The sequence below is a fragment of the Elephantulus edwardii genome, unplaced genomic scaffold, assembly GCF_000299155.1.
Source record: "Elephantulus edwardii isolate Elephantulus edwardi_28Jun2011 unplaced genomic scaffold, EleEdw1.0 scaffold00289, whole genome shotgun sequence".
Lineage (NCBI taxonomy): Eukaryota > Metazoa > Chordata > Mammalia > Macroscelidea > Macroscelididae > Elephantulus > Elephantulus edwardii.
In genome coordinates this window covers 1,014,548-1,033,863 of record NW_006400039.1, presented here as the reverse complement: position 1 = coordinate 1,033,863, position 19,316 = coordinate 1,014,548, and the positions used below count along the sequence as shown (strand labels likewise).

Sequence of the window (19,316 nt, the reverse complement as noted above, 5' to 3'; positions counted from 1 at the left end):
GAGGCGCTCGACTTCCTGCTGGGTGCTGCTCCCGGACAGGGACAGGGCCTGCCCAGCTCACCCCCCAGGGGAAGTGGGAGCAGTGAGGGTGCTGGAGCCTCCTATTGCTCTCCATGGGGCTCCTGGGCAGCGCCACCTGCTGACTGAGGTCAGAGAAGACAGACTCCCAGGGCCACTGTGCCCAGACATAGGCTGCCCCTTCCAGAAACTTCTCCAGCAGGGAAGCCTCTGTAGCTAATGTTCCACTGGTGAATGAGGGTCTGGCAGGACAGAATGAGTCCAGATGCCAAGGTCCACGGGTGCTCCACACCTCCTGGGGCATCACCGGACCCCATACAACCATCTCATCCACTGACTTCCCCACCCACATGCCCTGGGACTCAGAGGCCCTTCAGGCCCGTGAATAGGCTTTGGAAGGGCTGCTGGCAGCAGGCAGGCCATATGCCACTTGTTGGGATCTGGGGACCCCGAGGCCAGCTGTTCATCCAGTGTGGGTTGTCAACTGGGTCCTGACGCAACGGCTTCTGGGAAAAGGTGGGCGGCACCACAGAAGGGCTGGGGCCAGAGCAGGCCTCTCCTGCTGCCTTCCCTGCAGCACCCCTCAATCGGGCCCACTGCCCCCACCCCTCCATTGCTGGACAGGGTCCTACTGCCCATCCCTCCCTTGGTAGGTCTGCTGCTCACACCTCTCCCCTATCCCAGTACTCCTGTGCTGTCAGGGTCCCCAGCATCTGGTACCCTTCCCCTCACTGGGTCCCTGCTACCAGGCCTTCCCTGGCCTGGTCTTCCTGTGTTCTTCCTGTTTGGCTCTTGGAGCCCAGCTGGGTAAGGGGGTGCTGTGCTCTCGTCCCATGGACACAAGTCCCGAGAGTGCCATGGTACAAGCCATGTATTGGGTCCTGATACCCCAACCGGGTTCTTAGACCGAGGACAGCAGTGGTGTCCCCCAGATAGTTCGCACACTGTAGCCTCATCTTCACACTCTTATCAGGTGTCAGAAAGCCCCTGAACCAGCGTCTCCAATGTTGGCAACACTCAGGACCTGAATGATAGCCAACTGGTGCCAACACAGTCTACCATGACAAGAAGTGTATGGGGACGCTGTCCAGCGATGAGGGACTAGTCGGCTTTGTTTTCCAGCGACAGGTCAGTGACAGTAAAGGGTCATCTTTGAAGAGCAAAAATGTTACTTTGAGACTCACGTGGGCCCGGCCACAGCTGTGGTATTTTAATTATCTGATGAGTAAGGCCGAAGAACTAATGCTTTTGAGCTGTAGTGTTGGCAACCAACACTATGCCTTGGCCTGCCAGAAGGGCACACTCGAGGCGTGGAGCCGGAGTGCTCCTGAAAAGGGCCGCGGCTCCACCCCATACACCCTGGGCGTGCTGTCAGCAGGGCTCGGCACTGAGAACGAGCCCATGAAGACGTCGGCGAGCCAGCTCTACACCTGCCCGCAAACGCAATGCTGGCTCGGCACAGCAGCCCGAGGCTGGTGCAGGGCTGGGCGGCGGTCAGCTGGCCATGGCTGCCATCTCCGGAGCTAACCTGCTGGCACCAATGAGTCAAGGGGCAAAAGCCGTCTCAAAGCTATGCTGGCACTCACGTAGTGGGCCGGCTCAGCTCATGCTGTGTGAACAGACCAGTTCATCTTCTCTACAGGCTGGAGGTCCATCTCGCTCTGAGGGGCCACTGCCAGCCCCATGCGGGCACCCCAAGCCCCGTGCGGGTACCCCAATGCAGGCACCCCAGCCCCATGCGGGTACCCCAAGCCCAGCTCTTCTGAGGCTAGCACAGTGTGGGGGAAAAACTGCAGCTTTCCAATAAAAATATAACATCCTTTTATTTTCTCAAGTGTTGAAATTTGCACTTAGGGCCAGAGCCCCACGGTGGGGATGAATCAAAGGGGACAGGGCAGTCAGCTTTGTCTTTTGAGTAGACGGGGGCTCTGGGCCAGGTAGGTCCTCCCAGATGGACCCGTGCTTGAGGACATGTAAGCCAGGGAGAACTCCAGGCCTTGTGCCAGAAAGGATGGGGGAGCTGGCCTCGGGGAATGGGTGAGGGCAGGAGTGATGGGGGGCTGGCTCCAGGGTATCAGGATGGGCAGCAGTGGCAGGTCTGTGGGCCCTCGCACTGAAGGCGTGTTTAGGGACACAGGCTAATCCCTTAGCATGTCCGTCTCTGGGCAGTCTTCGGCAGCTGACTTTCCTGGACTCCTGCTGACTGGACGTAGGGCTGCAGAGCATCTAGTGCTGTCTGGGTTTGGGTGGTGACAAGCCCAATCTGGGCCCAAGCTCCACGAGGTATAATGCAGGTCAGGGAATGAGGCCATCAGAGGGACAGACAAGGCACATGAACAATGACTGGTGGGCGGAGATCTGGTGGACAGGAAGCTGGCCTCAGGGACAGACAGGAGCAGGACCCTCTCACGCTGAGTGGAGGTCCTGGTGGGGTGAGCACCAGCAGCACTGGGGACGCACTGCACACATACTCTCCCCTCTGGGGCAGGGCCTCCCTACTCACCCTCAGGACAGCCGTCTCCGCTTCCGGCTGTGCCGTGACCTGAGCACACGGAGGTCGCCCAGGGTGTCGGGGCAGCAGGGGACGGAGGCCTGGCTGGGGCCTGGCGCTGCCTAAGACAGAAGCTGGTGTGAGGGTGACTTGCTAGCTTAGCTCAAGAGCCCCCCAACATCATATTCACAGAGGGGCCAGGCATGGCTGGTGCTACTGGCCCTTGGAGGGGGTCATGGCAAGAGGGTCCTGCACACAGACCCTGGCTTCTCAGTAGCCCCCCAACAAGCCCCGATGACGTGTCCTCAACACTGACACACCTGGCTACCACGGGGCATCTACCCTCCAAATTTGAAGTCAACTGACAAGAGTCCAGGCAGGCTGTTCGCCATCATGTCCAATCTAACACCCCCGGCAGGACTGAGCCCAAAGGGGGGTGCAAGCCCCAGCCCCCAAACATCTGGGCCAGAAATGGCCTCCCAAGGAATCCAGGAACACTGAGTCCCCCCCACCCCCCAGGATGGATGGCCCAGACAGCTGGGATTGGGGTTTCTGTGGGGAGGAGCTCCAGAAGGCGGGGCTCCGTGTCCAGCACGAGCAGCGCTAACCAATCACTTCCTCTTCACCCAGGAGCCGGCCCTCCGGGGTGATCCTCACCACTTCCACCTGTGCTTGCACGCACCCCCTGCACTCAGTCACACACATGCACGCACACAAGAGCATGGCGGCTGGTCCTGCCTGTGCCCACTGCCTCACCTGTGGCCCCTCTGGAGGGTTGCTGGCCATGTGGCCCTCATCAGGGGACTCGGGCTCCCCTGGGTCACTGTCGCTCTCTAGCTGGGTGGCAGCTGACAGGGTAGTGGAGACACCATGGGGGGGCAGGGTGGCCAGGAGAGCAGGTAGGGAGAAGGTGGCCAGGAAGCGGGCCTTGAGCAGCAGGTAGGCTGGGCTGTCCCCCAACTGTGTCCGCACCAGCTCCCGGGCAGCCTGCAGGGCTTCAGCCAGGGATCCCCCCCTGCTTCCCGTCACACTGCTGGACACCAGGGTGACAGCCTTGTTCTCGAGGGCTCGTTTGTGCACCAGGAGGCTGGATAACACCCTCAGGGTGCAGAGCACCGGGGGCTGGTAGGGCAGCCTGCTCCCCAGGGGTGACACACACCCTCCCTGGTGCCCCCTCAGCCAGGTCTGTGTGGCCTCTGTGGCCTCTGCAGTCAGGAGGCTCATGTCCAGGAGGCCTTTCTTGGGACCCGGCTGGGGTGAGGGTGGCTTGTCCGAGGACAGAGGGTCCGCTGTCTCTGAGTCCCCACGTGTCCCCACTGGACCGCTGCCATCACAGGGAGGTAGCTGGGGCACAGAAGTCTCTCCAACCCCTTGGGGTGCTCCAGGGGAAGAAAGCTGTCCTGGTGTGGAGACCAAGTCCCCTCTCGCCACTGCAGGACTGTGGAGGGTGGGAGGCACCCCAGCGGCAGAGGTCTGGACATGCTGAGGGGCGGGAGTCACGGCCACCATGGCTGACACGGGAACGGGCAGCAGGCCCTGAGGTGTGAGTACCCAGGTGACAGGCAGGGCAGTACTGGCTGGCACTGGGGTCGCTACCAGGTTGAGGCCGGGCAGCTGTGCAGGGCTGGGGGAGGCAGGAAGGAGGGGCGGTAGATGGGGCAGACCTTGCTTTTGCGATGTGCTGGGGGCCGGGGACTGCCCTGGGTTACTGGGCTGGCTGAGGACAAATACTTGGCTGGGGCCTGGTGCTGGACGGCTGGCCCCTGTGGCGGGACCGGCTGTGGCCTCCAGGGTAAGAGGTTGAGGTCCCTCTTCCTTGACTAGGGCGTGTGCCCCCTGCAAGGGGCCAGCAGGGCCTGGGCTGGCCTCCACAGGGCCTCTAGGTCCTGGGAGTGCAGGGCTGCAGATGGTCAGCCCAGCAGCTGGGGATCCTTGGGGGGCCGTCTGCAGATGGGGCAGGGGCACGTCAGGTGAGACCAGCAGCTGGAGCGGGAGGGCCCTGGGGCTCAGCATGGGCCTCTTGGCCCGGGCTTCCCGCAGCCTCTTCTCTCGCAGCAGCTCGGACACGGTCTTGGGTTTGGGCCGAGGGCCACTGGTGGTTTGTGGCCCCGCAGACTCCGGCTGCCAGGGCCCTGGCCTCCTGCCGCCAGTGGGGCCAGTGGCCTGCCCTGCGGGTTCCTGCCCTGGAGCAGCCGAGGAAGGACCACCTGTAGGGAAGAGCCACAGCAGACCTGAGCCTGGAGCCTTATTCCTTCTCTGTCACGGCCAGCTCCTTCCAGCCCCAGGAGGCCCAGCACATCTGTTGACCCTCATTCTAGACAGGACCACCCTCAGCTGGCTCACACCACCACCACCCACAACTCTGCAGCCTGGGGAGTGGTCTCCTGGAGTTGACCTCTCCAGAATCATGTCCCCACTGGCTGCCCCATCAGACCACAGGGTGGACACAGGCAAGCAGGGTTGTACCTGGGCAGTGCTGGGCACTCAGGGGTACCTGAAAAGAAGGGCAAAGTTGGACATTAGTGTCTACCACACCGAGGCCTGCTCACCCTCATATGCAGGGGGACACCTGAGCAGAGCTGTGGCTTGGCCACCTCTCAGCCTCTCCCTTCACGTCCGCATAGTGCCCGCATGAGGGCTGAGACGTAAGCACAGGGCAGCACAGGGATGGACAAGGGCCTCAGACCAGAGTCCTGGCTCACTGCCCCGTATGAGCTGCTGGCCCAGCAGAGCTCTCTTGGAGGACCTGGACAGTGACAGCTGCACCGAGGAGGGCTGCGCCGAGGGGGCCACCAGGTGAGATCCGCCCACAAGAGCAGCATGGTCTCCAGGAGACCGCACCTGCAAGTCAGACCACCCTCACGCAGGGGCGTGGACGGGCTGTCTCGGCCTACCTGCAGATGGGGCGGCTCGGCTGGTGGCTGGGCCTTCCTCTCCCGGATGACCTCCATGCAGCCGTCAGCATCGATCTGGAAAAGCTGGGGTGGGCAGGATACACAGGGTATGCCCATGTGCGAGCCTTGGAACCTCTGGGCCAGTCCATCGGCAGCCCAGACCTAAGGCCACACGCCTCACCTCATGTGGACAGGAGCCTTCCTGCGGTTACGGGGAGCACCAAGGTGTGACCCTAGCCCTGTGTCCCTCAGACTTTGGCACCTTACTATTCACTACTGGGCTGAGTCCTAGCCTCGGGCTGGGGGCTCGGTTCTCAGTGGCCCAAACGAGACGACAGTACTTGTGAGGGTGAGTGCTGCATATGCCCACTGTCAGCCACACACAGCAGGGGAGCCTCCTAGCACCCCGTCCAGCCCCCTCTCCCCGCCCGTCTCACCTGGACCAGCAGGGTAAACACTGGTGTGCTTGAGAGGTGGGCGCCCTGCAGCTGCCTCCTGATGACATCAGCTGGGGACAGGGGACAGAGGTCAGGGACACGACTCCCACAGAATGCCTCTCCAGCTGGTGGGCCTTTCCTACCACCCTGGGGAACCTCAGCCTGGCAGCATAGAGACACTGGTCTTGGGGTGGCCTTCCAAGAACTGATGGAAGAAGGGCTTGGCCAGCTCCTCAGAACCACCCCTACCACCACACATGGGGTCCCTTCCAGGCACAACATTTGCTGGAGGTAGGACTGGGTCCCACAGGTACCTCTTGTCTGCACTGCCACAGGCCTCCGGGATGCTTGCGTGCAGGACAGGGTGATGTCGCCCACCCATGGGCCCACGGCCATCAGGAGCCGGCGGAGGAGAAGCCTCCTCTGCAGGGTGTGTCTCTGTCTCTGGTGACGCTGCCCATCTAGGACTGAGACGGGCCGCGGGAGCTGGCCATGGGGCCCAGGGATTGCCTCTGTGCTGGGCCCTGGTGCCAGGATGGGCTGGGCAGGTGGCCTTTCTTTTTTCTGCAGGAGGAAGGCACCATGATGAAGATAAGGGAGGAAATGTTGGGTACAGATGGATGGGAGCGAAGAGCAGCACAGGTGGGGGAGAGGGACGGGGGAGCAGGTGGAGGGTGCTGGGGGCAGGTGACGGCAACATACACGGTTCACACGTATGCACACGCGTCCACATGTTCAAGTGAATGTTCATGTGTTTGTAAGTATGTCTGCGTGTTTTCATCCACGCTCTCATATGCACATGTGCACGAGTGTTCCTGTGTGGAATTACGTGGATGCACGCACACGGTGTGCTAACAACCTAGTGAGTGTTCACACGTGCTCAGGGGCGCGTGACAGAGAGGGGGAGGGTGTGGGCGGGCCGGGCACTCACCAGCCCCTGGCCCTGGGCAGCTGTGTTGGCCTGGAGCACCTGCAGCACAGCCTCCAGGGGCACCTCCTGAGGAAAGTACGAATGACTGGTCAGGTGTGGGCAGCTGGGCCAGCGGCAGGCAAGCTCAAGTGTGGGAAACGCTGCCTAAAGCCAGCTTCACTGTGGGAGAGGTGCCAGGTGGACCACCCTGACCCAGGACGCTGCTTGATGAGGCCAGCCCCTCAGGCCGACGGCACAGAGCAGCTGAGATGCCCGAGCGCAGGGCTGGGAGGAGGAGGAGGAGGAGGAGAAGCTCCAGCTCCCAGACGCTTGATGGCGCCCGTCCTCTTGGACATCAGCACAGCCCCGACCATGCCTGCGGAAGCCAATTCTAAAGCTGGAGGCCCACCCGGTGGACAGAGACCTTACACTTGGTCTGACCACGTGACCTGGTCCCGAGGCTTGTCAAGCAGGTCAGCTGCGGTGGAGGCCTCAGACTGGTACCCTCCTTGGACACTGGCATTAGGGGCTCAGAGGTGCAGGTCTGGGCCCCAAAGTGCACTGGTTGGCCCAGGCTGGTGGCCTGTGTGGACCTGGAAATAGCACATACCTTTTCCCCCAGCTTCTGGCTGTCGGCTGAACGTGGGCTCTGGACACGGCTGTGCTCCCCTGAAGCCCGACTTGTGGCTGCTCTGGGGCCCGGGGCTGTGGCAGCCTCAGCCTTCTGCTGACCCGGCCAACCCCATGTGCCCCCTTTCCGTTGTTCTGGGGCACTGTGCCTGGCAGGAACCCACAGGTCCATGTGCGGCACCACATACAGGGTCGACGGCAGGGCTCTGCCTCCCCGCCTGACCGGCAGGCTGTCCTCCGACTCTGTCTCTGCATCCTCGCTGCTGCTGCTGTCCCCATCCCGACTGTCCCCGCTGTCCTCACTGCTGGAGCTCCACTGCACACAGCGCCGGGGCCTTCGCCGCCTCTGCTGGCGACGCTGCTGCTTCTGTGGAGAGAGGGTCCCTGAGACCACTGGGAGGGGAAGGCCCGGCCCCTCCACATGGGTCGGGGGTCATCCACCTGGCTCAGCCCCTGAAGAGCTGCTGTGGTCAGAGTCCATGCATGCCTCCCCCCCTCACCCCCTGAGGGGCTGGGACCCCTGCACTCACCCTCACCATGATCTTCCATTTGCTCAGACACTGGGAGCCTGTCCGGTGGGGCAGCTCTGCGGCGATTTTTGCCCAATGACCTACAAAAGCATGAGCGAGTGAGTCCCCGTCAGGACGAGAGGGAGTCCCCACAGCAGGAAGAGGACACGGGATCTCCTCAGGTGACTGCACTGCACTCTTCAGACCCTCCCTTCCTCACACAAGCCCCCAGGCCTAAATGTCCCGAGAAGCAGGTGTTAACAAGGGGAGGGTACACTGAACCCACCACCTGTGTGTGGGATGCGATTCCCAAAGAGCTGACCTTCACAGACTTTGCAGGCAACACACGCCCAGAGGGACACCACCCTCCAGCAGGATGCTCATTCCACAGCCCCTGGACCTGTCGTGTGCTTCTCAGGCCAGCGCACTTTGCGACAGTGCCAGAGCTTGACTACATGGTGACCAATGTTTCCAAAGGACAGTGTCCGGCATGGACTGGAATGCCCCCTGCAGGCTCGCGGCATTGCTCTGCCCGTTCAGCCAGTGAGGACACACCACAGACAGGGGCCAAGCCTCAGCTACAGAGGGGCCAGCTCAGTGCGACCCCTGAGACAGTGTCTAGAGAATAGAAGAGCTAGCTCGGAGCAGCTCTCAGGCAGTGTGTCTACACAAAAGAATACCAAGCTCAGCACGGCCCTGGGGGGGCGTCTACACAGCAGTGTGACAGGCTCAGCACGGCCCTGGGGGGGCGTCTACACAGCAGAGTGACAGGCTCAGCACGGCCCTGGGGCAGAGACAGAGCTCCACCTGACGCCCACCACCACACGTGAGGGGTATGTGATCACAGGGGCAGACACGTGATCATGGACGACAGACACGTGAGGCACAGAGAACACCTGTGTACTCAGTTGGAAACACTGGAGGAAGAACAGAGTTCACTACTCACAAAGTTTCTAAAAAGCCTCACTTTCCTGGTAAAGAAATGTCCACAGAACTGGCAGATGCATGAGGGCAGTGCACCTCCCCACTCCCTGGGCAGCTGGCTGGCATCTGCGTTTCCTAATACCTGCCATTTCCTTAGAGACCTGGTTGAACTACACTGTCTGCACTGATGATGACCTCAGGGATGGCCTGGGCCCGTGAGGTCAGCATGCGGGCAAGGCCACAAGCCTTCAGGGGGTCCTGCAGTCCTGCACGGGGGCCAGAGCACATGCCCCACACAACTCACCAGCCCCGTACTTCTCTATCAGTTCGATCAGCTTTTCCTCTTCCTTCGGGTTCCATCGTCCCTTCTTGAGGCTGAAGTGCAACCTTCTCAGGTATCTGTGAGTGATGGAGACGGGGTAGGTGAGTGACACCGCTGCCCGCACTCCCCCGGGGACAGAGCAGCACAGGGCAGTCACAGCTCCAGTCCTTCAGCGGCTAAGGTCCAAAAGGAAGGGGCATTGGCCCCAAGTTCAGGTCACAGCACAGCAGTGGGCAACCTTGGTGTCACCTTCCAGAAGGGACAGTATAGGGATGGCGTGGGGGACCACAGTGGGCAGACAGGCACTTCCTCCGATCCTCCACTATTACTGTTCCGACTCAGCCAGCGAACTAAGATGCAGACACATCCTGTACACGAGGGCTGAGGATGACGCCCCCACTCCCACAAAACCAGGAGCACCCAGGAAGGAGAGCTGCATGGAGGGCAGAGGTGATCCCCATGTGACGCTGATGGAGCCCTCCCTGCCCCCACTCTGGACATGTCCCATGTGACGCTGTGTCCTTCACTGCCCCCTCTCTGTGGGGCGAGAAGCGCTGAGGGGGGTCCCCCCACCCCGTCCCCATGCTGGGCACTGACCCCAGGGACGGCCTCGAAGCCAGATGTTGAGCACCAACCTCAGCGTGGTGTTGAGGGGCTGCTCTACGCCCTGAGGACACAGGGAATCCTTTCAGATCCCCTGGCAGGATCCCAAGTCCACGAGGACTTCCCCAGGACCCAGCCTAGGTTCACAGCCTTGACTGGGGACACAGCCCTCACGCACAGACATCACGAGTCCTCCACATCTCAGTGGACACCAGGTGTTTGAGTGCCTTGACCAGTTGTGAAACCAAGGAGGGAGAAAGGACCCTGTGCTTGGCCCAGCCTGGCTGGGAGCCGTGCAAGAGCCGGGAGGCTCAGCTCCTCCGGGATGAAGACTCCAGGTCTCTGTGCCAGACCTGACGAACAAGCCTGAGGCCGAGCACGCATGCTGTCAAGAAGGCAGAGTCGTGTGGGAGTAGTGACCCTGGAGCGAAAGATCAGTGCTGAACGACACATTTCCCAGCGGGCAATGTGGGAGAGACAGGGCGTCTGGTAGGAGGTCACGCAGAGATCAACAGGACAGGCCAGAGTCCAGAACTAAATCCTCACACCACTGGTCAGCACGGGCAACGAGACAGCTCAGCACAGACGTGTCTCACAACAGAAGGTGGTGAGACAAGTGTCACCTCCAACCTGGCTCCTACCTCCCACCACAGTCACAGAGCGGAGCAAAGGGGCACAAAGACTCCAAGCTGGAAACTCAGGGGAAAGCACAGAGCAGAGCTGGTGAGCCGAGACAGCCGGAGGTTCCTGGTTGGCAAAGCAGTAAATGCATGTGACTACTGGCCAAAAGTGACAGCGGTTCAAATCCACCCACTGCTCCACAGAAAGAAGGTGCGGGCTGCTTCCGTAAAGATTCCAGCCACAGAGACGTTATGGGCAGTTCTAGCCGGTCCTGTAGGGCCACCAGGAGCCACAATCAACCAGATGGCAGTGGGTCAGTCAGTCAAAGCCTGTAGACATGAGCACACAACCTAGACTTTGCGCCCATGCAAAACTTTCCGGCTTCAAAATACACTGTCAAGAGAGTGACAATCACAGGGGACACGTGCAGATCACGTCTCTGACAAGTGACTGACAGCCAGACATGGGGTCCAAAAGGAAGGTAATGCAAAAGAAAGGCAAAGTGTCGAAACAGTCCGAGCTCAAGATGAACAGAGGGCTGGCAAGGATCGAAGCCGTGCTGACGCCAAGGGTCATCCAAACCACGAGGCTCCACGCAGCCCGCGGGCACTCAGGGTTAGTCAGTGCCGGGGGGGCCGTGGGGACAGGCAGACACCGTGGACCCTCAGGGGCGTAAACTGTTGCCGTCAGTCCTTCCCTAGTGTGTCAGCAAGGTAAACTTAGGTCTACACGATCTCTACACGAAGGTCACAGCAGTTAACTTACAGCCACCGGCCAAACAGGAGAAACAGTACAAACGCTCATGAACGGACACATGTATGTGCTTTATCTGTCCAAGAGAACACCAGGTGGACACACAAGTGCGGTCCATCCACACCATGGAGTGCTGCTACAGCTACTATGGAGTCAGGTCTGCTCACAGCGCCCTGTGTACAACAGATTCAAGCTATTTAACTCTAGAAAGAACCAGGGCATGACAGATACCTGAAAATAAGACCTACAGCAACAAAAACACAATTAGAAAAGGACACTGACTGACTGCACGTCTGGGAAATGTCCAGAACCAGTAAACCCAGGGACAGAGCAAGTGAGTGGTCGTCGGGGCTGTCCGGGGCCGGAGGCGAGGCAAGGGGCAGGGCCAAGGTGGAGGGGAGTGCCAGCCCCTAGCCAGACAGTTTATGTCAGGGGGACGCACAGCTCAGCGAATACACGAATTGGCTGAATTGAACATTAGAAGAATTTTAGCTCCAAGAATCTCTTTCTAAGACTGTGAACAGAGGAAAGAGAATGGGAGCAGCTGGCCCAGGACCCGGCCGAGCAGCTCCGGAGAGGCCCTGAGGCGACGGGCTCGAGGACACCGAGGAGAAAGACTGCCTTGGAAACAGCCCTCTTTCCTCACACGGAGTCATCCAGGACGGAGTCCCACGGCCACATCACTTCCTAAGGACAGGAAATCAGCAGAGGCCACTGTCCAGGCTGGTCTGAGCCAGTGGCAGCTCCCGCGGGGCGCACCCACTCACCGGTCCCGGCACTGGGCATCACTGCGGCCTGGCACCTCCTCCCGGATCTTAAACCAGTCGTGGGCCCCATGTTTGGCGACAGCCTGAAGCAGCTTCTAGAACAGAGGATGTGCAGAAAGCTTGCTGTGAGCACAGCCATGGATGCCCACAGGGAGAGCGTCCACTCCAGAGGGCAGGCTGTGGTTCCCAAGGCCTCCACGCGGTGCTCCTGGGACCCAGGGGAGCAAGGCAGCACTCACAGCGTCCTCCTCGGGGGCCCAGCAGCCCTTCCTAAGGCGGGGGTCCAGGCTCTTGGTCCAGCGGTAGATGAGCTGCATGGAGTCCCGCCCTTCCATGTAGTAGACAACTGTGGGCACAGGATGAGCCTAAAGAGCTGTCCCCCTGCACCTATGCCAGGCCGCTAGCCTGCTCTCGCCACTGAGACAGAGCCCCCCCATCCTTCCTCCCTCTTCCCGACGGGTAGGAGGACACTCATTCCTGCAGCTGGGGATGAGGGTGGGGTGGTCGTCCACTCGTGTGGTAGGGACGAGGGAGTGAGGGACACACACCCTTGAGGAGGGGGACGTGGTGCGGTGGAGGGCTGCACTTGCGCAGTAAGGGATGGGGAGGTGGGTGTGGACACACGTCCATGGTAAGGTTCACAGCGGGGAGCGGGGGACACGAGGGTGTGCTGGCTGGGGTGGGGTGAGAGGATGCACTCAGGGCACATGGGGGCGGGCAGGGGAAGACACACTTCTGCGGTAGGGGATGTGGCTGCCCACGCGCATCTCCTGCACCAGCTGCGTGAGCATGCTGTCCTCCTCCTCCGTCCACTCCTTCCGCTTCAGGTCCTGGTTGTGCTGCTGGAACTTCTGCAGGCACTGGAAGGCGCTGCGCTGGGTCTGGCAGGGCACAGGGAGAGCAGTGAAGAGATGTCAGGACACGGGAGTCACCACATGCAGAGTCAAGTCAAGCCCCACCACCTCTGCCTGCAGCACATGAGGAAGAAAGCACACCTTTCTGTCAATCTTGGAGTCGGAGGTGGTCATCTGAGTCTACACTAGAGCTGGGCAGAAGCCCACGTGGCTTGGCAGCCAGCACTGAGCCACAGCGAGCTCAGAGGCGTACAGGGAAAGGGAAACAAGAACCCAGGGAGGACGTGGAAGACTGCAGCGGCACCAGGGCTTTGCAACTAACAACTCAAAACACGTGTCAACTGTTGAGTGAAAAACCAACGTGTGCTCTCATCTTTAACCTAAAGTAACGAGGAAACAGTCCTCAGCAAACCGGTTCAAAGAGGCAGTCAGAACTGCAAGTGTAGACGCCCCTCAGGAGTCAGTGAGGCGGACTCGTACTGGGTGTGGGCTCACCACGAAATGAGAGGGACTCAGTCCTCACAGCGAAGTGAGGGAGAGCCCGAGAGAAACTCGAAGTTGCCCCTGAAGCCCCAGGTATGAACTCCTCTGAGCCCAGGGTGACAAGGAGAGAGACCAGGAGGGACAAACTGCAGTGGACCCACTACAACGCAGAGGAAGCTCAAGCGGCAGGTTGCTAGTGGCTCAAGGATTCCGAAGGCCAGGGCTTAAAACCTTCAAGTGCCACCCAGCTCAAAGTAGCCGTGCGGGCGGGGAGGACAACAGGACTGCCGGGCACCTCACCCCCAGCTCGTCGGCGATCTTCTGCCACCCCAGGTGGCCATGCTGGGCTGACACTATCTTCAGCTGCTCCACTTCCTCTCGGCTCCACTCCTGCTTGTTGATGCTCGGGTGCTCGCAATTCTGCCAGAACTTTCGGATCTCCTCTGCACTGCGGCCGCCTTCAAACTGTACCACACAGGACACAAGTTCTCTGGGAGCCAAACATCTGTCCACATGTGTGTGCCCCCCAAAGCCCCGTGTCCAGTGAGAAGAAAGCGGGGTCTCTGGCCAGGAGGCTGGCTCTGTACGGCTGGGGAGGCAGAGCTCGGAGCCCTACAGCTGCATCTAGAAGACTCCTTGTTTCCCAGGAATCCTAGGCTATGGCTGCTTGGGTAGGTACAGGCCAGAGCTGAGGTCTGGCCAAGGGGCACGTCAGCGACAGGAGCGACAGCAAACAGGAGCTGGCACCTCAATGCTGCCACTGAAGGCAACCTCCCTTGTTTAGCCCCAACCCTGGAAAACAGCACGGGCGTGTTGGGTGGCTTTCCCCTGCACTCACGTTCACGTTGGAAATTTTCTCCCAGTCGTGGCTGTCCAGTCGGTTGCCCAAAAGAACCTCTTCCGGGAGCTGGCTGGAGGAATCGAGGAATGATCATCTTTCCTGACCACTCCCATCCCCCCAGGACGCCACAGGGTCCCAGTTCCACGCATGTTCCTCCACAGGGCTGCCTGGATGTCCTAACAGATCGCATGTCCCTGGAATCTTGTCCCACTATGGCCCCATCTCACCGGACTTGTAGCCTCCTGGTTCCCCCAGCCCCATGTCACACCTCAGTCCTCCAAACCAGGGTTTCATCTCATAGGACACCTAGTTCCCCCGACACTAGGGTCCCCTGGGAGACTCACTGGATGTCCTCAATCTCCTTCTCTGTGTCTCGGACCTGTTTCTCTAGGACCTTCTTCTCCATTTTGCTGGTGACGCGGCTCTGCTTCTGCTGTAAGTACTCCTGCCTGAGGCCAGAGGAGCAGAAAGGGTCACTCAGGGCCACGGCCCACCCGCACTGGTGCTTTCCTCGGCAGTGGTGGGCAGGGGTTTGGGATCTGACAGCCACGTGTCCAGCACATCCGGCACTAAGTCTCTGCAGGCCTGGGCAGGAGCAGAACTGGAAGCACGCAGCTGGGGCGGTGACATGTGACTCAATGCAGCCAGGACTCACTTCCACTCTGCCTGCGCGACTCACCCACTGCAGCCTCTCCCACTCAGCAGTCTATGTTATCAGGGGCCGGCCATTAGCTACCTCTGATGTCCATGGTCACCTGATACAGTCAACACACACGTCCCAGGCCATGGAATGGCCTTGACCTATGTTGTCTACTCCTCCTGTCATGTCCCCAAGCTGTAGAACAAGCTGGTGGAGGGAGGCAAACCAGGACGTCATCTGACTAGCTGTCTATCCTTCCAGACCAGGAACCAATCTAATGACTCTCCACCTCCAGCTCACGGCCACGAGGGGAGACCTGGACAGGGCACGGGAACACATTGCCATGGTGAAGACAGTCACCTAGACCTGCGAGTGTCTCAGTCACATCATTGTCCCTCTCGTTGCCCAGGTCCCTAATTAGATGGCAAAACGGTGCACTGAACCAGCTAGCAAGCCTCAGCCTACTGACCTGCTGCAGTACGTTCCTTCAACAGACACCACGGTGTGCCGACAGACAGCACGCCCTAACACACACTACAGAGCACCAACAAACGACATACGGTGTGCCGACCCCAACAGACAACACGGTGCTTGGACAGACCTGGAACACACACCACCAGGTGCACAGGACACAGCTCACCCACCAACAGACGGGTGTATAAAACACTGGCACCCGTGACACAGAGTACCCACCAAGAGACGCGACATGTAAACCAACACGACGCACCGACACGCATCATGCAGCTAAACGGGATGTGTCAACACAATGCGCTGAACAAGAAAGTCGACTAACAGGCTCAACACAGTGTATCAGCATCCACGAGACAACGTGCCATCAAACATGACCCAGCGCCCCCACATACTCTCCAGCACCCAACAAACGTGTCCCACTGCATCAGTGTGTCCAGCGGATACGCCGACACACGAGGAGGGGCCAACTCCGACCACAGGAGAAAGCAGGGCCAGAACCACCGCCTGGGGCACGGGACTAAGAGCAGCCGCTCTGAGCCGAGCAGGCGTGCACACCAGCGGCCATCTCCTTGGAAGGGACGACCGCTGGCACCCGCATTCCCAAGTCTGGGCCAGCAGGGAGGCAGTGTGGATGGCGGGCCACGTCCAGACTCACTTAAGCAGTTTTGGCTGAAGCAGACGCTGCAGACGGTCACTCATCACGGATTTCCTGAGCAGGGTCTTCTCCCAGCTCTTCCCTGAGGGGATGAGACGGTGCGGAGTGAGGGAGGTGCCTGCAAGATGCATGCTCAGAGCCCATGCCACAACCCTGGGCTCAGACCCCACACAAAGAGGTGGCAACACCTGGATGGCTCCTCTGCCCAGCCTCAGATACTGCAGGGCCCTGGGACATCAGATAAGCACTTACACTTGGTCACCAGGAGCTCCTCGAAGGACTTGACGCCCTGGGCTGCCTTTTCCCGCATGTCCTCGTTGGCTGGGGGTCCCTGTCAAGAGACCAGTGTGTCACCACTGTGGTATAGAGCCCACCCTCTCCCCAAGCCCAAGATGGGACTGTATCATGTGCTGGCATGGGAGCTTTGCGGGACACTGGGACACTATAATGTGGGTGGACAGGACCAAAAGGATCAACCCGAGGGCATGATCTCTGCAAGTGCTCTGGGGAGTGAAGCTGCGACCTCCTGGGCTAGGGGGCTTGGGGGAGGAGGAGGGATGTGGCATCAGGAGGCCGGAGAGCAGCATCCTGAAAGGTTTTCTCAGCAGAGAGGGGACTCAGGCGCTCCCGCAGCTATGCTGGCCTCCCACTTACCACACCAGTGACCTTGTCCTTGAAGTAGGGCTTCATAAAATGCCCGATGTACATGTGAGGTGGGAGGCTCTTTCTGCTCTTCTCCTTTGGGCCTTTGGAGCCAGCCAGACCGCAAGTGAGCTCCTCCTGCAACAGGTGGGGTGAGCTCCTGCCACAGATACGGGTGAGGGCGCCCCGCACGCTGGCAGCCCCCTGCGTCAGCACCACGGCCTGCTCACCTGCTGTGCACGGTTCTGGGCCAGCAGAAGGTTCAGCTCTGCAAGCTTCTCTTGCACAACTTCCTGGTAGACCATGTTCAGTTGCAGACAGGTCTCAGGGTCCTCGGGGAGGTTCCTGTCCTTCCGGTCTTCCTCCTCGTTGCTGGCCTCACCTGACCTTTCTTCTTCCTGGGAACAAGTCGGATCGTACACACGAGGAAATGGATGTGCCCCCAGGCCCTGGACTCTGCGGCACAGGGCAGTGCAGGGCCGAGCTCTGAGGGGGTCTAAGCCAGACTGTGCATGTGGGGAAATGGGATGCACCCCCAGGACCTGGGTTCCGAGGCAGACGGCAGTGCAAGGCTGAGCTCTGAGGGGCTTTAAGAGTCCTTTCCAGAGCTGGATTGCTTGGTTTCTCCTCTGAGGCGCTCTGGATGGACTTATACCTCCTACCTTTTGTTAACAGCTGAGCATGTTAAACTTTTCGCCCCTAACTGATTTCACAGAAAGTAGGAAAAACAACGTACGAGTTCTACCAATTCAGACAGAAATCAAATCAAACCATAACGGGTCAGGGCAGCAAGCAGGACCGGGAGCTGGATCACAGGCTCCACTGGACGGTCGGGCGCCAAGATCCGGTCCTGATGCAGCCCGATGCTTGCCCTGGGACTCAGGCCTGGACCTCAGGATGTCTGGGAGGGACATGTGAGTGTCGCTACCATAAACGGGGACAAGCACAGAACCTGAGGAGCCTCTCTCCAGGGGCCACCTGATGCCGACATCACTTTACAGTGCGGTCTTTTCTTGAGCACGTTTCAGTCGTCAAGTCAAACTCTTGGGCATGTTTGCACGGTGGCTATGAAGTCTACATACGGCGGCACAGACCCTCCTGGAAACTGTGGCATGCTGGACCTGGCAGGTAGGTCATAGTTACCAAGGTCAGGGGCCCAGGGGAGTCGAGGTCCTCACTGCACAGTGAATCTGTGGAAGCACAAGCACAGAGCAGGGAGATGGTTAGATGACATCACAGCTCAGCACACAACCACTCTCCCCGTCAGGGCAGGCCAGGCAGGTGGGGCTCCAGTGGAAGGGCCATGGGGTTAGCCTGGATGGCCGCCAGAAGCCCAGGGAAGGGGCCTTGGAGTGGAGTACTACGGGTGCTCCGAGCACGCGCCCCAGGGTCCCTCCTACTCTGAGGAGGACCGCACCACAGGCCTTCTCCCAGGACGGCCCTCAGCACATGGCCAGCAGAGGGCTCAGGCAGGTAGGCAGCAGGTGGAGCTGCTCATGAAGAGGGAACAGTGCGGGCCGACGTGACTCTAACACGTGGCCAATCTATTTTACAGGGAGGCCTAGCAGGCGTACTGAGGTGGGTGGGGGTCAGGCCACGGGGAGCTCACCAGCACCAGAATCCGAGCCCAGACTCGACTCTGAGAGCCCCACGCCGCCGGAGGAGCCAGGGTCCAGGATCCTCTCCAGCTCCCGGATTTCCTGTGCAATCCTCTCCCTCTCCACGTCGGCGTCCATGGCCCTCCTGTCTCCTCGGGGGTCTGTGATGGAAGAACACACGACTCTCGTGGGCTCCGGAGAGGACAGTGGGCCTGGCCGGCCCTGGGGTGCATCAACTGCCCCTACGCCCCACATCAGCTCCCAGCTCTGCAGCCCACACCCAATGGCCTGGCTGCTGTTCTAGGACCCATGACCAGCACGGCGAGCAGTGTCACAAGGTGGATGTGACAGCCAGGTTTCTAGGACCTCGTGAAGCGTGAGCTGCTGTCCTGAGGCCCAGAGCTGAACACAGGGCTGGATGTGATGTTCGCTGGGCAGACTGCCTGGCAGCAGATAGCAGCACCGGGCAGCAAGTGCCAAGGGCAGGGCCCTGTCTGCCCTCAGCCCCTCAAGAGCACAGCAAGAAGGAACGTCAGATACTCCAGCTTCTGCACGATGGGAAATCACCTCTATGAAGCCCTGGCATGGGGGATGCGTGTGGGGGGGAAGCTGACAGAGGAACGAAGCACCAACAGGGAGAAGTCCAGGAGAGACTGGCAAAGGCCGGGAAGCTGGACAGTAGACTAGACCCCTCGCTGGCCTTCTCTGGGGTCAAGATGGTCAAGAACTGGCACTGTGACCCTGTGGCCGCCGTGGCGAGCCCATGCCATGCTGTGCCCAGCTGCACACAGCGGCCTGGCCCCAGGAGCACCGCGACGCTGCAGGTGATGGGAGGACCTGTGGACGGTCCACTCTCCAGTCAGGCTGGTGTGACACACTGAGTGGGAACAGACTCGGCTGACCCCGCAGCAGGACGATCACAGGGTGGACGCTGCCTGTCCTTCTCCCCAGCAGCTGGCAGCACAGGTGGCTGTGAAGCTCTGTGTCCTCTCGGCCCCCAGAAAAGAAGCCCATGTGAACACCGACAGACAGCACCACGGACACGTCAACACCGACAGACAGCACCACGGACACGTGAACACGACAGACAGCACCACGGACACGTCAACACGGACAGACAGCACCACGGACACATGAACACGACAGACAGCACCACGGACACGTGAACACGACAGACAGCACCACGGACACGTCAACACCGACAGACAGGATCACGGACACGTGAACACCGACAGACAGGACCACGGACACGT

At 60.2% G+C, this 19,316-nt stretch overlaps 1 protein-coding gene across 1 annotated transcript; it reads right to left on the bottom strand.

Moving 5' to 3' along the window:
- Positions 1-2,523: 2,523 nt before the first annotated feature.
- On the bottom strand, positions 2,524-18,201 carry SNAPC4 (small nuclear RNA activating complex, polypeptide 4, 190kDa). Its single transcript, XM_006900634.1, has 22 exons — positions 18,075-18,201; positions 17,609-17,655; positions 16,696-16,863; positions 16,478-16,603; positions 16,076-16,154; positions 15,824-15,905; positions 14,402-14,506; positions 14,055-14,127; positions 13,517-13,681; positions 12,613-12,760; positions 12,119-12,225; positions 11,880-11,974; positions 9,118-9,212; positions 7,911-7,990; positions 7,361-7,747; positions 6,772-6,837; positions 6,155-6,404; positions 5,841-5,911; positions 5,404-5,487; positions 5,212-5,350; positions 3,266-4,716; positions 2,524-2,631 (listed from the first exon to the last, which is right to left on the bottom strand). Exons 1-22 carry the CDS (start codon positions 18,199-18,201, stop codon positions 2,524-2,526), a joined length of 4,053 nt encoding a protein of 1,350 aa, XP_006900696.1.
- Between the last annotated feature and the right edge of the window lie 1,115 nt (positions 18,202-19,316).

Bases quoted from the DNA above. Each gene is read 5' to 3' on its own strand.
- SNAPC4 (XM_006900634.1), bottom strand. From the start codon at position 18,201: ATGGACGCCGACGTGGAGAGGGAGAGGATTGCACAGGAAATCCGGGAG. The intron at 11,975-12,118 runs GTGAGTGCTGCC...CCTCTGTTCTAG, and splicing joins GGGCCCCCGAGGAGGACGCT to AAGCTGCTTCAGGCTGTCGC. The intron at 5,488-5,840 runs GTGAGACGGGCG...TGCCCACCCCAG, and splicing joins TGTTTACCCTGCTGGTCCAG to CTTTTCCAGATCGATGCTGA.